This window comes from Protomyctophum parallelum (genome assembly GCF_964188405.1).
Source record: "Protomyctophum parallelum genome assembly, chromosome: 6".
Lineage (NCBI taxonomy): Eukaryota > Metazoa > Chordata > Actinopteri > Myctophiformes > Myctophidae > Protomyctophum > Protomyctophum parallelum.
Window position 1 is genome coordinate 39,258,445 of NC_139701.1, and position 18,011 is coordinate 39,276,455.

The 18,011-nt window shown below is 45.4% G+C and overlaps 1 protein-coding gene across 4 annotated transcripts in view; it reads right to left on the minus strand.

Annotated features, from left to right (window-relative positions):
• The window catches only part of LOC310860989 (uncharacterized protein C1orf21 homolog), a 40,244-nt gene that overhangs the window by 15,542 nt on the left and 6,691 nt on the right, over nucleotides 1–18,011 (minus strand). For 3 of the 4 annotated variants that reach the window (XM_083768227.1, XM_083768225.1, XM_083768224.1), the window contains one exon: nucleotides 8,983–9,115. In XM_083768227.1, coding sequence (XP_083624353.1) covers nucleotides 8,983–9,073 — 91 coding nt within the window. In that variant the 5' untranslated portion in view covers nucleotides 9,074–9,115. The remainder of the gene's footprint in view (nucleotides 1–8,982; nucleotides 9,116–18,011) is intronic. The other variant, XM_083768226.1, reaches the window with a different exon arrangement.

Below are 18,011 nucleotides of genomic sequence, written 5' to 3' on the forward strand. Positions count from 1 at the left end.
TCAGCTAGTTCTGCAGGAGACAAAGGGAGGGGAGAGTGAGCCAGACAGACAGAGAGAGAGAGACAGATGAAAGGAGAGTTCTATTTTGAGAAGCAGTGATTTTGTGATGTGGACATCTTTCACATCTCTGATTAGAGACTAGAGCACTGGGACGACCTTTAGGTGCTGACAGCTACTGTGTGTGTGTGTGTGTGTGTGTGTGTGTGTGTGTGTGTGTGTGTGTGTGTGTGTGTCTGTGTGTCTCCTCCTATTTCAGCTCATTTTCTGTGTTTGTATACCTACTAGTGTCTTTGTGCATGGGAGTCATCCTCTTATTAAAGGACCACTTCACCCATTTTTTTCAACCTTAACTTCATACTAGTCCTCACTCGGGAGATGAGCGCAAAACCCAAACTATACGCAGGGCTCTGGTCTGGGCGGAACCCTCATACAGCATGTCCAAAACAGCATGTGCAGAGCTGTTACTTTTCAGGATTAAAAATAAAGAAAATAGCAAAAGTACCAGATCAACAAGCTTGAGCGTGTGGATCTGCTCGTGTGTGACCCCGCAGGAGTATGATCAAAAACGTTAAAATATGGAGATAAGAGGTTTCCACCCCGACAGCAACGATATGCATGGTTTAGCCATGGAAGAGGAAGCACCGGTCATTTGATCCCGCTGCTGGTCGAGTCTGACACAACCCGCTCATTTAGCGACCTGACATTGAATCGTTTAGCAGTGGTTCCCTTCATGTCAAGGACCCCCAATTTTACACCAATTAGCCTGTGGACCCCCATTTAAAAATAACATGCCAGGGACCCCCATAAGAGAGGTTTTTACAGCTCTAGCAGTGATTCTCAACACGTTCAATTTCAAGGAGCCCCAGTTTGACATGGACTAGTCTACGGACCCCCATTTATTTTTATTTTATTGTTCTTTTAATTTTTATCCCACGATTTGCAACCCATTTTTTCACCCAGTGTCAATTATCCAATGTAATCCTGGGTGCTACACTTCCTCTGCCAACCTGGGGGGGCAGAAGTCTGACCTCATGCTTCCTTCTATGCATGAGGAGTCCAAGCTGCTTCTTTTCACCTGACAGGGGAGTTTCCCCAGACGGACATAGCGCGTGGAAGGAACACGTTATTTCGACCAGTTCCTTTCCTCTCCATCAGGTGCCCCGGCTGGCCAGGGGGAGGTAGTTTAGAGACCAGGATTACACTCCATGTTTTTGTGAGGGCACCTACCCTAGGGAACACGGGGAGAACATGCAAGCTCCTACGGACCCCCATTTAATGACATTACTATCTCTGGGAACCCCAATTTAACTCTCTGAGTTACAGACCCATAAGGGTCCATTTGGTTCCAAACTGTCATTTAGCTGGGGACCCACTGGAACTCCCTCAGGGAACCCTGGGGGTCCCCGGACCCCACTTTGGGAACCACTGGTTTAGCACGACCATGAGAAGTCCATGTTGACGTTCTCTGGGGCTTAACTAGTTCTAGTGCTAATAACACGGCGTGTCAATAAGCGCTGCGTGCGAGGAGCGCCGTGGGGCCATGATATGGTTCGTCTCTGTCGGGTGGAAAAACCTCATTATGTCCAAAACTGGTACTTTTCACGATTCAAAAGCATAAAAAATAGCAGATCTGCAAGTTCGAAACGCTTTTGCGTGACGCTGTGGTATGATCAAAGTAGGACATCAATTTACAAAAAAGCACAAAAAGTTGGAACATAGACATGGTTTCTGCCCTACACCAATGATATAGTGATATACAGTATTATGCACGTTATTTATGCTCTTCTCTCTATATCTTTTATTAACTGCATTGATGACCCCACCCTGCACAACAAATAATTTCACCCACCTCACGTGTAATGTAATGTGACAAAGATGTATTCTGATTCTGATATACTGTAGCCCCAAAGCCAAAGGTAGCTCCACCCAGGTCCCACCGGCTACAGATCATATAGCCTGCGGACTCGTGCGGGAGACTGTGTAACCGTGACAACAGAGCCCATAGGCAGTGTCCGCGCGATGTATGCATAAACAAAACACTGCTGCAAACAGTATGACAGAGTTCTCAAAAACACTAATGAACAGCTTCAATTTGGTGGAAGGTGAAAAACGGGCGGAATGATTGCTGTACGCAACGTACAACAGTACGAGCGTGCGTGCGTTTTTTGGCACATCCCTCGTTTCATGTGGGTCGCTGCGAATAAAATGATTAATAACTGTGGTGGCGTTCATAGAGACTTGACGCTTCCAGTTCTCCCACCCAAAGTGAACAAGTGGCCAACTTTGACACGTGTCAGATGTGCGTGTCAATGGCGGCTTCAGCGTGTCAGAGTCTTTACACTCAGTGTGTACACTCTCTCACAGTACTAGCAAGCCTGTTTGTTCTTCCTGCTGTCCATCACTCTCTCTGACAAGCTGCTCTGGTCATAAGCCCTCACTGTACACGACATTTGCACACACACACACGCACGCCCGCGCGTCACTGAGGGGATAACACACTGAAATCGCACAACAAAAATCTGATGTTTGTGTAGTATAACTTATGCTTCGTACACAAAACACACTGAAAACAAGAAGGCCAGCGACCTAACCCTCAGCTGACCTATAAACACAGTGACACGTCACACTCACACTAGAGGTGTTGGGAAAGCAACAGTGACCACCGGGTTACATGGGATTACGGATTACATGACACTATTATGTGCACACGCACAGAAACGGCAAAACAGAAAGACCGGGGTTGGCCAAGATAAACAGTGAAACTGTATCACATCTGTTTAACTGAACCCAACATATGCCCCCCACCCCCCCACGGGCGCATTAGACAGAACACAGTCACACACGCGCAGTTTCCACACTTTCACTACCGTGATGATTAACGTAGACATCCAAAACATGCCGTTGTGGAAGTGTTGCTATTTTTCTCTTTACAGACTCCAGTGTTTTTGAAAGGCAGTCCGGCCTTTCCGGCCATTGTGCGAGAGCGACTAAAGGGGGTGGGGCGTTGTGTGTGTGGAGGTGTAGAGGTGTGTATGACATAGCAAGCAGCTACAACAACTGGACACACACACACAGTCTACTCTAGTGTATGTATGGGAGCACCTCTCCAGCTCTCTACGGCTACACACACACAGTGACTCACACAATACAACAAAATGCAAACACAAGACACAGGCGTGCACCCCCACCACACACACACACATTCTAGTGTATGGGAGCAGTTCTCCAGCTCTCTACGGCTACACAGACACAGTGACTCACACAATACAACAACACGCACGCAAACACAAGACACAGGCGTGCACCCCCACCACACACACACACAGGAGTTAAGCAGTCTGACTGTCTGATACAAGGGGCAGAGAACACCTTCCCAGTTTCCACCACTCTTTCACAAGAAATACACAGGTAAAGAAACTGAGCCAGCTAGTGTGTGTGTGTGTGTGTGTTCATGTGCGACTGTGTGTGTACGTGTGCGACTGTGCACAGGTGTGTGTGTGTGTGGGTGTGTGTGTGTGTGTGAATGGCAAAAAAGCAATTTCCACCGCAGTTGAACTTTGGAGGAGCGCTGGTGGAATATAAACGCTTCTAAAGAGAGATGAGATGTGACAGCACGAGGTAGTATCGGAAGATTATGCCTCCCGATTTTGTGGGGTAATGGAAAAAAAAGCTTTTCAGAGTAAAATTTACCCAATCTGCTTGGCTCCATTATCTTAAAAAAATTCTGGCACATTCAAGGTGTCAAAATTGAATGTCTAATGCACTCCTTTGAAACCCAGTCCTGAACTGATACCGTCCACATGGGACCACCCTGTCTTTGCATTGGTTCTGTGAAGCTTTACGTTTTATTTCCACACAGTTTTAGCCCATTGATTGCCTGAATACTTTGATTGAACAATTTGCAAAAACAGTGGGTACAGTTATACAATGATGCAAAAAGGATAGCACATTAAACAGATCCTCTCTCTCACAGTTGGAGCTATAACCTGTCCATCCATCCTGTTGTCCATCAATCTCTCTGACATCCCTGTAGTCAGCTCTGTCCATAAGCCCTTGCTGCACATGACATTCACGCACACATCGCACGCACGCACGCACGTACGTGGAGATCTCTGATCATACGGCCAAGCAAGATGAGGATGAGGATGAGGTCAACAGTCCTCCTGAACCCAACACACGCACACCATGAGTTGGGAGTGGGACAGTGTCACACTGTCACGGTATCGCAGTATACCAGGCTGTTTAGAAAAAGGAATGCCTTTGAACACCATCAAAATACACACGCTCGTATTTCTATGATTGGTGGATTGAATACTTTGTTAGTCAAAAATGTAAACAACACAGAGGTATAGAGTTACAAGTAAAAGTAACAAAGTAAAACACTTGGGCTAAAATGATAACACAAAAAACATCCTATGGTCCTAAGCAGTCAATTCATCAACCAGTCATTTGGTTGAAATTATATTGGCTACTGTATAACTTGAGACGACTACAAAAGCATTTTATAACAACACGATTCGTATTCAACTGCCATGATTTTTGGACGTCGTAGCGTGTTGGAAGGAACATGTTATTCCAACCAGTTCCTTTCCCCTCCATCAGGCGCCCCGGCTGGCCAGGGGGAGGTAGTTTAGAGACCAGGATTACTGCATGTTTTTTGTGAGGGTACCTACTCTAGGGGACATGCAAACTCCACACAGAAAGGCCCTTTCGCCAACCCTGCCTCGGGTATGGGCACTGATGACGCGGAGGAGAGAACACGCCCCCAGTGACCACATCGTCCCCAGTGGGAATCAAACCCAGGACCTTCTAGCTTGAGGCGACTCCACTGTGCCCCCAGCAAGTGTCCTCTAAGCAAGGTACAGTAATCTGAAGGCACCAACCCATACCCATACCTTTTCATTTCTAATTCATTTGTATCAGGGACCATGACAAAATACATTCATCTCAAGCAAAGAGAAAAGATGCATTGTACCCAGAAGTATCCATATACTGGCTCATTTCCATCTGCATATTAGACAGGTGAAAGAAAATAAATACATAAAAACAGTGCAAGCAAAACTTCTACACAGAAGGCACACAATGTGTGCGTGAGTGAGTGAGTGAGTGAGTGAGTGAGTGAGTGAGTGAGTGAGTGAGTGAGTGAGTGAGTGAGTGAGTGAGTGAGTGAGTGAGTGAGTGAGTGAGTGAGTGAGTGAGTGAGTGAGTGAGTGAGTGAGTGAGAGACAGAGACAGAGACAGAGACAGAGAGAGAGAGAGAGAGAGAGAGAGAGAGAGAGAGAGAGAGAGAGAGGGGGGGGGAGGGGGGGGGTGCAGGAAGGACACAAGGCCATGACCTAATGTTGTGCCTGGAGACAAGAGGAAGAGAGCGAGTGGAGAGAGGGAACACTGGGAGTTAGAGAGAGAACGGAAGGGGAGGGGAGGGGGAGATACACAACAAGAAGAGGGGGGTGCAAAGCCTTGAGCAGGGTACAGGAAGAGGACATGTACATTTAGAGAGAGAGGGAGAGAGAGACAGCCTCAGTACACATCACCCTCATTTATTTCCTCTGAAGGAACACATTCCTCTCCTCCTACCATTTCTTTCTCCCATCTATTGCCCCATTCTGTTGTTCTTAGCATCCTTGCATCCCATTTCTGGGCATGTCGACATAGGCAAACGTTCGACAAAGATAGCAAACTCACAAGCTTGCTAACGCCGATGCCTGGTGAAGTGAAGGAAAGTGAGGGACGCTCTTATTGTTATACATCAAAGTATATTTTGTATAGAGGGAGAAAATTAAGGGGGCAAAGGACAGACCCCTGGGGGAGTGGGACCCCAGTGGACCATAAGTATATAGGGTTTAAGTAAGTAAAGAAAGGAGCAGAGAAACAAGATACGTAACAAGAGAGGGAGGGCTGGAGGGAGAGACTGGGATGGACGGATGGACAGACAGACAGAGGGGAAAAAGACAACACCAACGAGGGAACATATTAAAGAGGGAGTGAGGCTACACGAGAGGGCATGAGAGTCCAAAAAAGCACAAAAGGTCAGAGGAAGGGAGAGATAACTGACAGGACAAACATGACAGATTGACAGACAGACAGAGAACCTCCAGTATGTGCCAGAGTGTTGCTCCTAATTCTTAATCTGTTAATCCCTCTGGGCCTCATCCACTCCTCTCTTTCTCTCTCTCTATGCAACTGCATATCAAAGCTACCCGGACAGCTATAATTGATGCTGCTAACTAGATCCACATTCTCAACATTATGCTCTGCCTCTTTCACTACAACTCACTTATTCTCTTTCTCTCTCGCTGTATTCTATGGTGATACACAGTAAAATCCTCAGTGATAAATGTATCCATTTTAACTGAGGGTGTACAGATTATCCCTCATGGCGGTGGTTCTGAACCTTTTCAGACCGCGACCCCTCAAAATAATCATATTAGAACTGGGGAACCTCCACCCTGTCAAGCATTTGGAATTGTAGGAGTTGGGGAATTCAATTGTTGGACTCTGTTCCACAATTAGCCCTTCGCTAAGTCCCTCCCCAACCCATCATTGTCCAATAGGCACGTTAGCAGCGAGGAGACAGGGCAAGCTGTCCTTCTCCCCCATAGAGATGCATGTTAAATGACGGGATTTCTCCATATCATACTATAATTAACCGAATGTCTGTGTGTCCGTGTGTGTGTGTGTGTGTGTGTGTGTGTGTGTGTGTGTGTGTCTGTCTGTCTGTCTGTCAGAAACAGTGCCGTAACTCCTTACTGCCTGCACCAATCACTCCCACACAGGCATCACTTTTCACACAGGCATTGACCATATGCATATGGAGGGCGTAACGAAGCCCTTTTTTCGATTTGACACATTAATGATTATTAATTCATTTATTAGTCAATTACAAACGCACCCGGGCACAGTACCCTTCACGGCCACAAGGGGGGGGAAATATCTCACAACGGGTAAGGACTAGTAAATACAATCGATCATTTCAGTAGCAAGAGCATCAAAATGTCTTCTAAATCTAGTCAACCAGGCCTGCAGTAGGCTATGCACTGGATACATTTGCATGACAATAAATAAACTAGAAATACGAGGAAATGACAGAGGGAGAAATCAACTTTTAACGAACACCCGACAGGAGTTTTCATATTGCATGGTAAGACTACGGTCATTGTTGCCATTGTTACCATCACCTGGGTGGGTCAGTCGTTTAACTTTCGACATTAAGCCGTGTATATGTTCAACAACACAGCCATGCAAAATAACATTGACAGCTAAATGGTAAATGGTGCATTTATATAGCGCCTTTATTCAAGGCGCTTTGGCGCTTTACATAGATTGTGCATTACATTCACCCATTCACACACATTCATACAACGATGGCGACGGAAGCCATGCAAGGTACCAACCAGCACATCGGGGGCAATTTGGGGTTCAGTGTCTTGCCCAAGGACACTTCGACATGTAGACAGCAGGAGCCGGGATTCGAACCGCCGACCCACGGATCATTGGACGTCCTGCTCTACCTCCTGAGCCACAGTCGCTCACAGCTATGAGGTAACAAAAGCTTGACCTGCATAGCAACAGTTGCTAAACTATTTGGATTGGCATTGGACAATCGCTTTTTGGGGTGGGATTTAGCGAAAGGCTAATTTGGCCAATGCTTGACCATTTGTTATAGTATAGTTTGTTGATCACTGTTGATGCAGTAATGGTCTTTTCTTTTTTTTGTTGAGGTATTAAAAGGGTCTTAAATTGTCACTTCACTGTCATCTGGGGACCCCCAAAAATCATGTGGCGACTCCCCTGGGCCTGGGGGTCCCAACCCACAGGTTGAGAACCACTGCCTTACGGGTTCATTTGGGTACAATGACAATCTCAAGGCCCTGAAACACTGAAAGCATCAGACCGCTTGCATCACCATCAAACCCACCTATTGTTTAAGATGGCTGTAGCTAGCTACACTGGAGGTATCAAGTGCCTGTTGTCACATCTATGTTTCAGAGCACCGTTTTTGGAGCGTTGAAACACACGCAAAACACAAGGTGAATAAATGGAAGATATTGTCTATTATTGTCTATATAGGAAGGTGGCTCTGTATCGTTTACGATAGTCAGTCACCCATATTTGTCTGTTGTCTGTTTCTGGCGAATCAGTCAGTTGATGCTTCATATCCATAAGAGTAAAACCGCCATGCTCATTAGATTATTTTTGGAACAGTTATTATTTGACGCAATATAAAACGAGTCTGTGGACATTCAGAATGTGACCCACGTAGGATGCGTAAATTGTGTCAGACTTCCCGTTCTAAAGTCTCTTTTGTGGAACATAAGTCCATCGGCAGATAATCCAGAAAGATAGAAAGTGGTTTCAGTTCAGGAGAGTCAGAGTGCATGCAGAACAGAGAGACCAAGAGAAGAGTGGAAGACGGAATGACAGAGCTTCATATACAACGGTCGCAGCGTGCATTTTTTCCCCCTGTATATCCCTGATTTCAGTGCAGCGTGGATTCAAATAATTGAATTGTGGTGCAACCAAATGTAAAAAGAAATGCTGTGAGGTTCAGTGTGATGAAGTGACCGAACTTGACGCTGCGAGCACCACTCTGGTGCTTTTTTCAGTGTGTCAGGGCCTTCAGAGTTACTGGGCACATCCCACTTGCCCTCATATTCCCTCTTTCTCGTTACACTCGCTCCAGTTCCATGCATCGCTGAGGTGATGATAACAAGGGACACTAAAGGACACGCAGCGGCGCCACACTGCTGGGTACGGCCCCGTTATCCCGGGGTAGACCCAGGGTCAGCGTTGATGGCCCGCCATAAAAACCGCGGTATTGACAATAAACACCTGGTATGGAGAACTTAACAGGGTTATGTCCTGCAATAAAAATAAAATAAAAAACATATACAAGATAAATGACTTCACACAGCAGTTGAGCCGTGTGTGTAATGCACATTACAGTGGGTACAGTATGTGGCTGCACGGACACACACTGACCAGTGAAGAGGTCCCCGTTGCTGTAGGCCTTACCGCGTCCCTCTTCATCGTTAGGCACGGCAGACACCTGCTTGGCTGAGGTACAGCCCATGGCCTCACTCTCTGGAACCTCTCCTCAGCATCGCACTCTCACCTGGGGGAGAGAGAGAGATGAGGGTCATGATGAAGGACTATGTTTAAAATGTTTCCCAGTGGAGAGAGAAGAGTTGTTTATTATATTATATCGTCTGTCAGGCAGAAACATCATATCTCCATATTTAACTGCCCTACTTGATCATACTACAGCGTGTAGATCTGCTACTTTTGAATTTGAAATCCTGAAAAGTTAACAGTTTTGGACATTAGGTAGGGTAAAGGAAAGAGACGATGCATTATAAAATTACAGGGTTGTGACACATTGTGTGGTTGTAGATCGGGCTATGTTTGTGAAAGACCACAGTACAGCTACCGGTACCGGTATGAAATAGGGATTAACTTGTTAAAAAAAAGAGAGCACAGCTTCAAAGAGAAAAACAAATGGAAGAATTGTGTGAGAAACAACTAAAGAGCATAAAAGGAATAAAAGTGTGCAAGAATTTAAGAAAGAAGTGTGCTTTAAAGAAGTGATTCAAAAAGGGAACACTGATCTTGCTAGCCTGATCTACTCAGGAAGGTCATTCCACAATCCAGGGGCCCTGGATGGCAAAAGCCCGATTGTGTTTTTCCATGTTTGCCCCTCTTCGCTGCCCCTCTTCCCTTCAGACTCCAAACGCTGTCAGCATTGCCGTGTGAAGAACAACACTGCAAGACGAGCAACAAAGTCTCACCCTGAGCCAGCCGGCTGACACAGTGCTGTCAATGTCTCTCAGACACTGTCAGTCAATGACACGCACTTACTATACATAGTCTCAGTGTCACTCACACACAGGGCATACGCCTGTCACTGACAGAGTCCCACCAACTGGTGGAGTGGCGGTTACATAAAGCCCTGCCACACATGAACAAATATTATAGACCAGTGGTTCTCAAAGTGGGGTCCGGGGACCCCAAGGCCGCCCCTTAAAAAAAACACACACTCAAAAGCCAACTCTTCAGGTTAGCCCAATAAATAAATAACGCACATCCTCCATTTCTTGGTGCCGAGCCAAACTGTAAAGACAGAATTATGAAAACAAAGCGCTTTGTTTTCACACAAACACGGAAATGGAGGTGTGTGCACTTCAAGATCGTCTCGCCGCACATCACCATGAGGGGGTCTGGTTTGGAGGACGGGATGAAAACAAACGCCAGGGTAGGAAGACAAAGGTGAATGGGGGAGAAAAGGAAGAGCTAACTGAGAGGAGAAATAAAGGGAGAGAGAGAGAGAGAGAGAGAGAGAGAGAGAGAGAGAGAGAAGCCAGAGGGACAGAAAGAAAGAGGAACACAGAGAGACATGTCTGGGGCTTCTCTCCTCCTCCCACTTTCCTTAAATTTTCCTCTGAGCGTTTGAAGCTGACAGGGGGCTTGGGGTGCACCTCTGTGTTTAGGCTACTGCACGTGACTCCACCTTGTTTAACCTTGCACAAAGCACCAGGTGTGTGCACGGACTAAATGGTTACTTGCAGTGTGTGTGTGTGTGTGTGCATGTGTGTGCGAGCGTGCGTGTGTGTCTGTGCATGCGTGCACGTCGTCTGTGCGCAATATGCATGCATGGATGGATGTTGTGTATGATTTACAATGTGCTTGTTAATGTTTAATTTGTGTTGGTGTTACAGTTTGCATAGTTAATGTGTGTGTGTGTGTGCGTGTGTGTGTGTATACGTTTGCTAGCTAGGATGACTGACTGAACTCATGCATGAGTTCTTGTCCTCTACCTCCTTATTAGGTTAAATAACATTAATCTGAGCGGAGCTTACACACATGATGTCTGCCAGAGTGAGAAGGGATTGTACCTGGAGACAGACGCATACACACGCACACACACCTTGCCAGCCTAAATTTAGAGGCAGCTGGCAGGATCATCACATTTGTTTGTGTGCTCATGCACGGTGTCACCTGTGGCTTAAATGTGAGGTCTGGTCCAGAGTGCAGCTTATCAGTCAGTTCCAGGCAGTCAGGAACACCACTCAATAGTATTACAGCTCTGGAACAACTCAATTATGGTGCGTGCACGGCTGCACGCATACACGTGCGCACACACACACTCACACACACACACACACACACACACACACACACACACACACACAGTGCTAGTTCTTACACGTGCATGTGCAATGAAGGGGAGTGCATATTCTGTCCAAGGCATGTCTTCGAAACAGACAGGCTTCGTAGAGACAGACAGTGAAGAATTATATTTATTGTATCCTAATCCTAGCGTTGACTTTGTGTACGTATTGTTCTTCCACTCTGTTCAGTGGAGCGGCACAGAGAGAGCCAAGGAAAGAGAGACAAAGCAGAGAGAGAACGGTTGAAAGGCTGAGAGAAAGAATGATTCAAAGAAAAAGGGAATCGGACAAAAGGGAGAGATAAAGGCAACAGTGCACTAGAATTTCTACCCCTTTTACAAACACCAAAGCAATGACCCAAGCGGTTGCTGTAAGGTACCCGTTGCTTTTTGGAAGATAGTTGAAAATCACACATGGCTATTTGTTTATGAGCAGTGCCCAAATTATAATATGATTCAAAGAGAGCATTTTGCATCTATTAAAAAAAATGTTTTAGCTTAGCATTTAGCAATATACCAGGTGTGGATTTAGGTGGGGGTTTTTGAGTGGTGCAACCACTCCTACATCCAGCAACGTCCGTGTACCTAGGTAGGTAGGTAGGTAGGTACCTGTATAAGTGAGCACGGGTATGTTACTTATTTATACCAGTAGGGGGCACCAGAGTACAGAGAAGAAATTGGAACGATACAGAGAAGAAATTGGAACGATACAAATTGGAACGATACAGAGAACCAATAGACGGGAGTAGCACCACTCGGTTCACACTGGTGTGATTTTTTATGAAAAACTAAAAAAAAATGCAAAATGATTATTTTTTCGATGTCATGGAAAGCACTGACCAATTATAAGTAATGTCAAAGTCCTAAACATAAGCACTCATTAGTCATCATTTTACTTTTGCATTCACTATGAATTGTAACTGTGATAAAGAAGGCTATAAAAAAGGTGAACGCCTCTAATGAAACACCAGCTGTAAATAAGCATGCACACACAGTCGCATAGAGTAATGTACAACAGTAACATATCTATGACTGGTAAAGGACATTTAAACTGATGGGAAGATGTAATGGACTTATTTACTTATTCTCCCACCTCAGTGATAAGGAATATCTGGCTTACAGTCGAATCAGGCTCATTGATTTGATATTTATATTTCATGGGCAGATGACACCTCTTATTCCATAGAATTATAGTAAATGTGCAGAATGTGAGTTAACCCAGTTATGTTTCATATAGATCTCGGGAACTGTAGCTTCCCCATACAATGTAGGCATTCTGCAGACGCTCTTAATCCAGAGAATGGAATACATTTCCATTGATAATTAATGATAGAATGAAGCCTGATTAAAAAATCGTAGTGCCCTTTGATGCATTTACACTACAGAGCTCTCTCTATCTGCATGCCCGTCTTTGATCTGTATGTTTATACCACACTGAATGCAAGCAATACTACAGTAGAGAGAGAGAGACTACTACAGAGAGAACATGCTAGAGCCAAGACAGACAGCTGCTAATTAGGTTATACATTTAGACTAAACCTAAACAGTACTGGCTGTTTGTTGTCAAACCTGACTCAAAACTAACTGCACTACAATGCGGATAAAAGTGAATAAGGAACTTGGTGGTGTTGTTGTGTTGACCCGCAGGACAATGCGGCTCTCTCTTTTCCCCGCCGCAGGCTGTTGGCTTTGCTGCAACAGATGTGGAAGTGTGTCAATGGGACACTCACTCTGGCCAGTCATCTAAGACCCCGATACCAAGGCAAGTACCACCAACCTTGTCCATCCACCTTTTTTCTACACAGGCACACATACAAAACACGACATGATCTTTATTCTGGCCCAGAATGCAGAGTGGCCGTCTGGGAATCGGAAGTTTTCCCAGATCGATCCGTGGATTCTCCTGGCTTAGTGTGTCCTTGAGCAAGATGCTTAAGTTAAGGGTTAAGCAGCTTAACCCTTAAATGCTCCCGAGGTGCAGGTTGGTGTCTTGCTTGCATAGTCGCCTTCTTCGCTATAGGTGTGTAAACGTGCGACAGACCCGACAGTGTGAGAATGGTTGAATCATTATGTAATGCACAAAGCACTTTGTCTAACTAAATACTATATTGCACCATTTGCCAACTAGCATGCAATCGTTGAAACGCGTCTGTGCAATCGGCTCAAAATGCCTCAAAAGCTCAATCGTATTGTAGCTTCATTTAGAGACAAAAATGTCATGTCAGCCAGCTAGTTTTGCATCCTTCCAAGTTGAACTTAAACCACGCTTTACTGAAAGAAGCCATCTGGCAAGAGGCAAATGTTTTAGCCTTTTTTGAATTTTCACCCCTTGTGTCCAGTAAGTCAATATCATTTGTATTTAAGGCCAAAAGACACTCTTAAACACATGCTGAATGGACAAAGCTCTGGGAATGAGCATCGGTTTGGGAAATGCACAGACGTGCCTGGGCCTGCATACCTGGAGATGGCGGGACACATGACCTAGTCTCAGTTGTGTGAACAAGCTCCCTCTAAAAAGTATGTTTTTCAAAGGAGAAACTCAAAAGGACTGTGGGGGGAGATTTGTGTGAACGTCCACACACAGGGCATTTGCTTGCGAAAACACATATGCGCACAAGCACAGTTGTGTGTGAGTGAGTGGGGTAACAGGTCTCATACAAACTGCGCGCACGTGCACTGCACACGCACACACACACACAGCTTTCTCAAACATAGTGCTTTGCCAGAGGCAGTGTGAGCAAACTGAGAAGAGCCTGAAAAACTGGCTGAGTGAGAGAGAGAGAGAGCGAGAGAGAGAGAGAGAAAGAGGGATCGAAGGGTATTGACTCTATTAGACTGGGGGGAAAGAGGGAAGTGCTAGTAGTGAGTTAGTGAGTAGGTTAGGCAGGGACTGTTACAAGCTATGCCATAGCTTGTAACAGTCCCTGCTGCTATGGGATGGGTGTTGTTATTCTGTTATTCCCTTCCATGTTCTCTTAATTACTTCCCTCTCTACCTGATGGGAGTGCCTGGCTGGGAGTAAACAACGGGTGGCAGCCTGGGAAGAGAAAGAGTAGTGGAGGCATGGGAAGGAGGAGGGAACAGGCTTCACACAATCCAATCCCTGCATGTCAAACTGGGCCTTCTAGTCTAGTCAATAAACCAATTAATTGACCAGTGGCATGGACAGGACTGTGTAAACAATGTATTTTCCTGAAGACCACACACCCATACTTCAACTTGTACAATTTAAAGTTTAAACCATAACATTCAATGCAGGTGTTTTCATTGAGACCGATAATAAGCAAGCAAGCGGCTCAGTCTTTAATTTAGGTACGCTGTGCCAGGGTAGCCAGCTGTTGATGACACAACAGGTTTTGTTGGGATTGAACGCATTACCTTTCAGTTTCACAATACATAATTCACAATACCATTAATGCTGTTGTATGCACAGTCCAATGGCCATGAAAGTTTTTCTAGTCGAGTGGTTCCTAAGTTTTTTCATGTCAAGGACCCCCAAATTGACACTTATCCGCCCAAAATAATTGGGCGGGAAATAGGCCATACATTTGGTCAACAGTGATTCATTTCACTATTACTACAGCTAGTTTAAAAGTTTGTCTACAGCAGTGATTCTCAAAGTGGGGTCCAGGGACCCCCAGGGGTCCTTGAGTACCAGGTGTCCCCACTCCCTAACTATGAAGTATGAACCAAATTGACCCTTATGGCTCTGTAACTCAGAGAGGGTACACATTTGTACACCCTCAGAGTTAAATTAAGATATATTTGTCTCCACCAGGCCGAAGGCATGTGGGGAGAGTATGTTTTGCACTCCGTCCGTCCGCGTGTCCGTCCGTCCGTTTGTGTGTCCGTGTGTCCGTGAACAGCTAATCTCGGCCACCGTTAACCCGGTCGATGCCATATTTTGCACACACACTCCCTGGATGCCAACCATGAACCTCTGCCCCAAACTTTCCAGAACGGCCTGTTATAGCGCCACCAGGAGGCCGCTTTGTGCAAAACAAGTTTTTGCACAGTACACCTACAGATTTTGTCCAAACATCACGCAAATTGGTACACAGTCTCTCTAGAGCCATTCAACGAAACGGGTCTTTCAGATTTATCAGACTCCATCCTGATTGGTTAAGATTGGCTTCCAAAGTTCACAGGAGTGCTCAGTTTCAAACAAAATGCTGCAAATCATGAACACATCGCGTGATTTCCGTGAAATTGTGCACCCACATTCCCACTAGGCCGAGGACGAAATGCCACATGAACAATTTCAACTCAGCCTCAAGGTGGCGCTATAACTGGCCGAAAAGTGTTTTTACCTCTAACTGCACGGATCTGTGGATAACCTGGTGGAGACCTGTGCCCGGAAGGGCACTTTTTCTAGTTTACAATATGAATTGGGGTCACAGAGATAGTGCCGTCAAATGGGGGGACCGAGGCCTAATGCATGACGTCAAACTGGGGGTCCTTGAAATTAAAATGGTTGAGAATCACTGGTCTACAGTATCCGGAAGCTTCCATGCTGTATCGGAGAGTACGTCCCGATGACACGATGACGCTACGACCAATCAGCAGTCTGCAGTTAGTGATTTATTTCACATCACCTTTTGGCATCGCCTTAGCTCACAGTTGGAACCTCAACAGAGATGATACCAAACACATTACCAGTGCCCAATGGCCCAATGGAACACTAGAGTTTAGCCAGTACCATGCAGTCATGGAAAAGAAACCTACCAAACTGTGGGCTCATCAGTGCAGTCCTCTATGCAAGGGTTTTCTTTTTTCAATTATGTCCAATGTCATGGTACCCAAACCCAAGTAAGAAAAGCTGTTATTTGCACCTGCACTTGCGATTGGTTTATGGTGTACTCCCCTCAAAAACAATACAATACGTTTTTAACCATGATGATTTAATTGGGGTTTCATTTAAAACATGTATGCAGGTGGCTCTCAAAGCTTCTCCTTGGGACTCAACAACATTGCCATTTTGACTTAAGGTGATTTTCTGCATACCATGAATGGAATTGAGTGTAATTAATTACTACGGTTCTAGGCAGTTAATTACACATAGACTCCTAGAATAATAGAAAACTGGCAGTAGTCTAGGTCCCCAGGCTCGGAGCTGTGAACCACTTCTCCATGCTCCACGACACTTCACAAATGTCACATTATGCCAAGTATGATTGATTGTATAGTAATAACATATAAAATCATCTGAATGGCAAAGACTGATAAAGACATTATTATGAAGGAAAATGTCTGTGATTATACATTCAATCTTAATGGTTTGTTTATCCTTTGACTTTGTAGGAATTTTGCTGATGCTCTTATCCAATCTGCATTGGATTGGATCCGTCTGCTCTTATCCAATCTGCATTGGATTGGATCCGTCGGGATCGGGAGTCAAACCCGCGGCACACCGTCAGGCTCAGCAGCCTAGAGGTGCCCAGACGGTTGAGCTTAACCGTCCGGGCCGATATGCTATTTTTTATACTTTTGTGACGCTGTAGTATGATCCTATGATGAAGTAGAAAAAGGTTAAAATATGGATATGAGGTTTCTGCCCGACAGCAACTACTTGGAATCAAATGGAGCCGAGCAGTAAGCCCATTTGTACTCTGAACTTAAATTCAGAGTTAAATTAACACTGAGGATTTTACTGCGCTGTTGTGTGTCTGTCTTGCTGTCGTTGACAGGACGAGAGGACCAGTGCAACTCTTGAGCCAACACGTCATAATATTTACACTAGCCGGGCAGCAAAATGCTGCACCTTTCCTCTCCACTTGTCTCAGTTTAAGCACTCCATCAAGCCTGACAAGCCTGTTAAGCTCACGCCAACAACACACACGCACATTCAAAGCTCTGCCAACATGCATGCATGCATGGCACGCACAAACACCAAATGCATGTGTGCCCAGTAAATAACACACGCGCAACAACAACATGCATGTGGTAGAGACACTCAACAAGGTGTGCTATGGTCCCAAGTGTGCGTGTCCATTTATTATTCTCGCTCCCCGTTCGCAAATGAGGAGACTCAGGAGAGCAGTGAGCGGCACCATTGTAATGAGTGTGAGATGAGTGTGAGAATGGGCATGGAGGGAGGGGTGGGGAAGAGAGAGGGGGGGGGGGGACACACGATATAACAGCTCCACTGTTCTGGTCGGGGGGAACCGGGGTATGGCCTTGTGACTGACAATGAGACACACACGTCAAGTGGCAGCACACACATGAGCTAAAGCACATTGCTGAAGCATGTGCTGGTTGAAGCAGTGAGGGACTAATATTCTTATCTGGACAGCTTGTCGCCTCTAACTTTTGGCAAGAGCGACCATGTTTTTACCGACCTCCCTATTTTGGGAGAATTTCCCAATTTCTTTAAGAAAAATCTTTAATAAAATCACACCTGTGTGAAGTGACTAAGTGATGGCATTCTTATCATCGTACATCATCTCATTCTGGCCAATCAGAATTTGCGTCCTCACCTTCGTCTTCAATGTTTGTGTTTACGCAAACACTCAAAACTGGCCATTCATTTTGAATGGCATTTGATGTTTGTGTTAGGACAATGTTTGCGTTTACACACACCCTCAAAGCTGGACATAGGAGCCCTCAAAACATAGAAGATCTCCAAGCTCATAACATGTCACAATGGCATGGTTTGTGAGCTTGTAGATCGGCTATTTGTCGTATAGTGAAGTATACAGCTTAAGTGGTTAAGGCTCATAAAACCAGCTGACTTGAAATTGAAAAAAAATTGTCTCCATGGCTCTGGCCATTTCCTGTCTCCTCTGTGGCTTAGAAAGAGAGAGAGACAGAGAAAGATGGAGAGAGAGGGAGCAACAAAAATAAC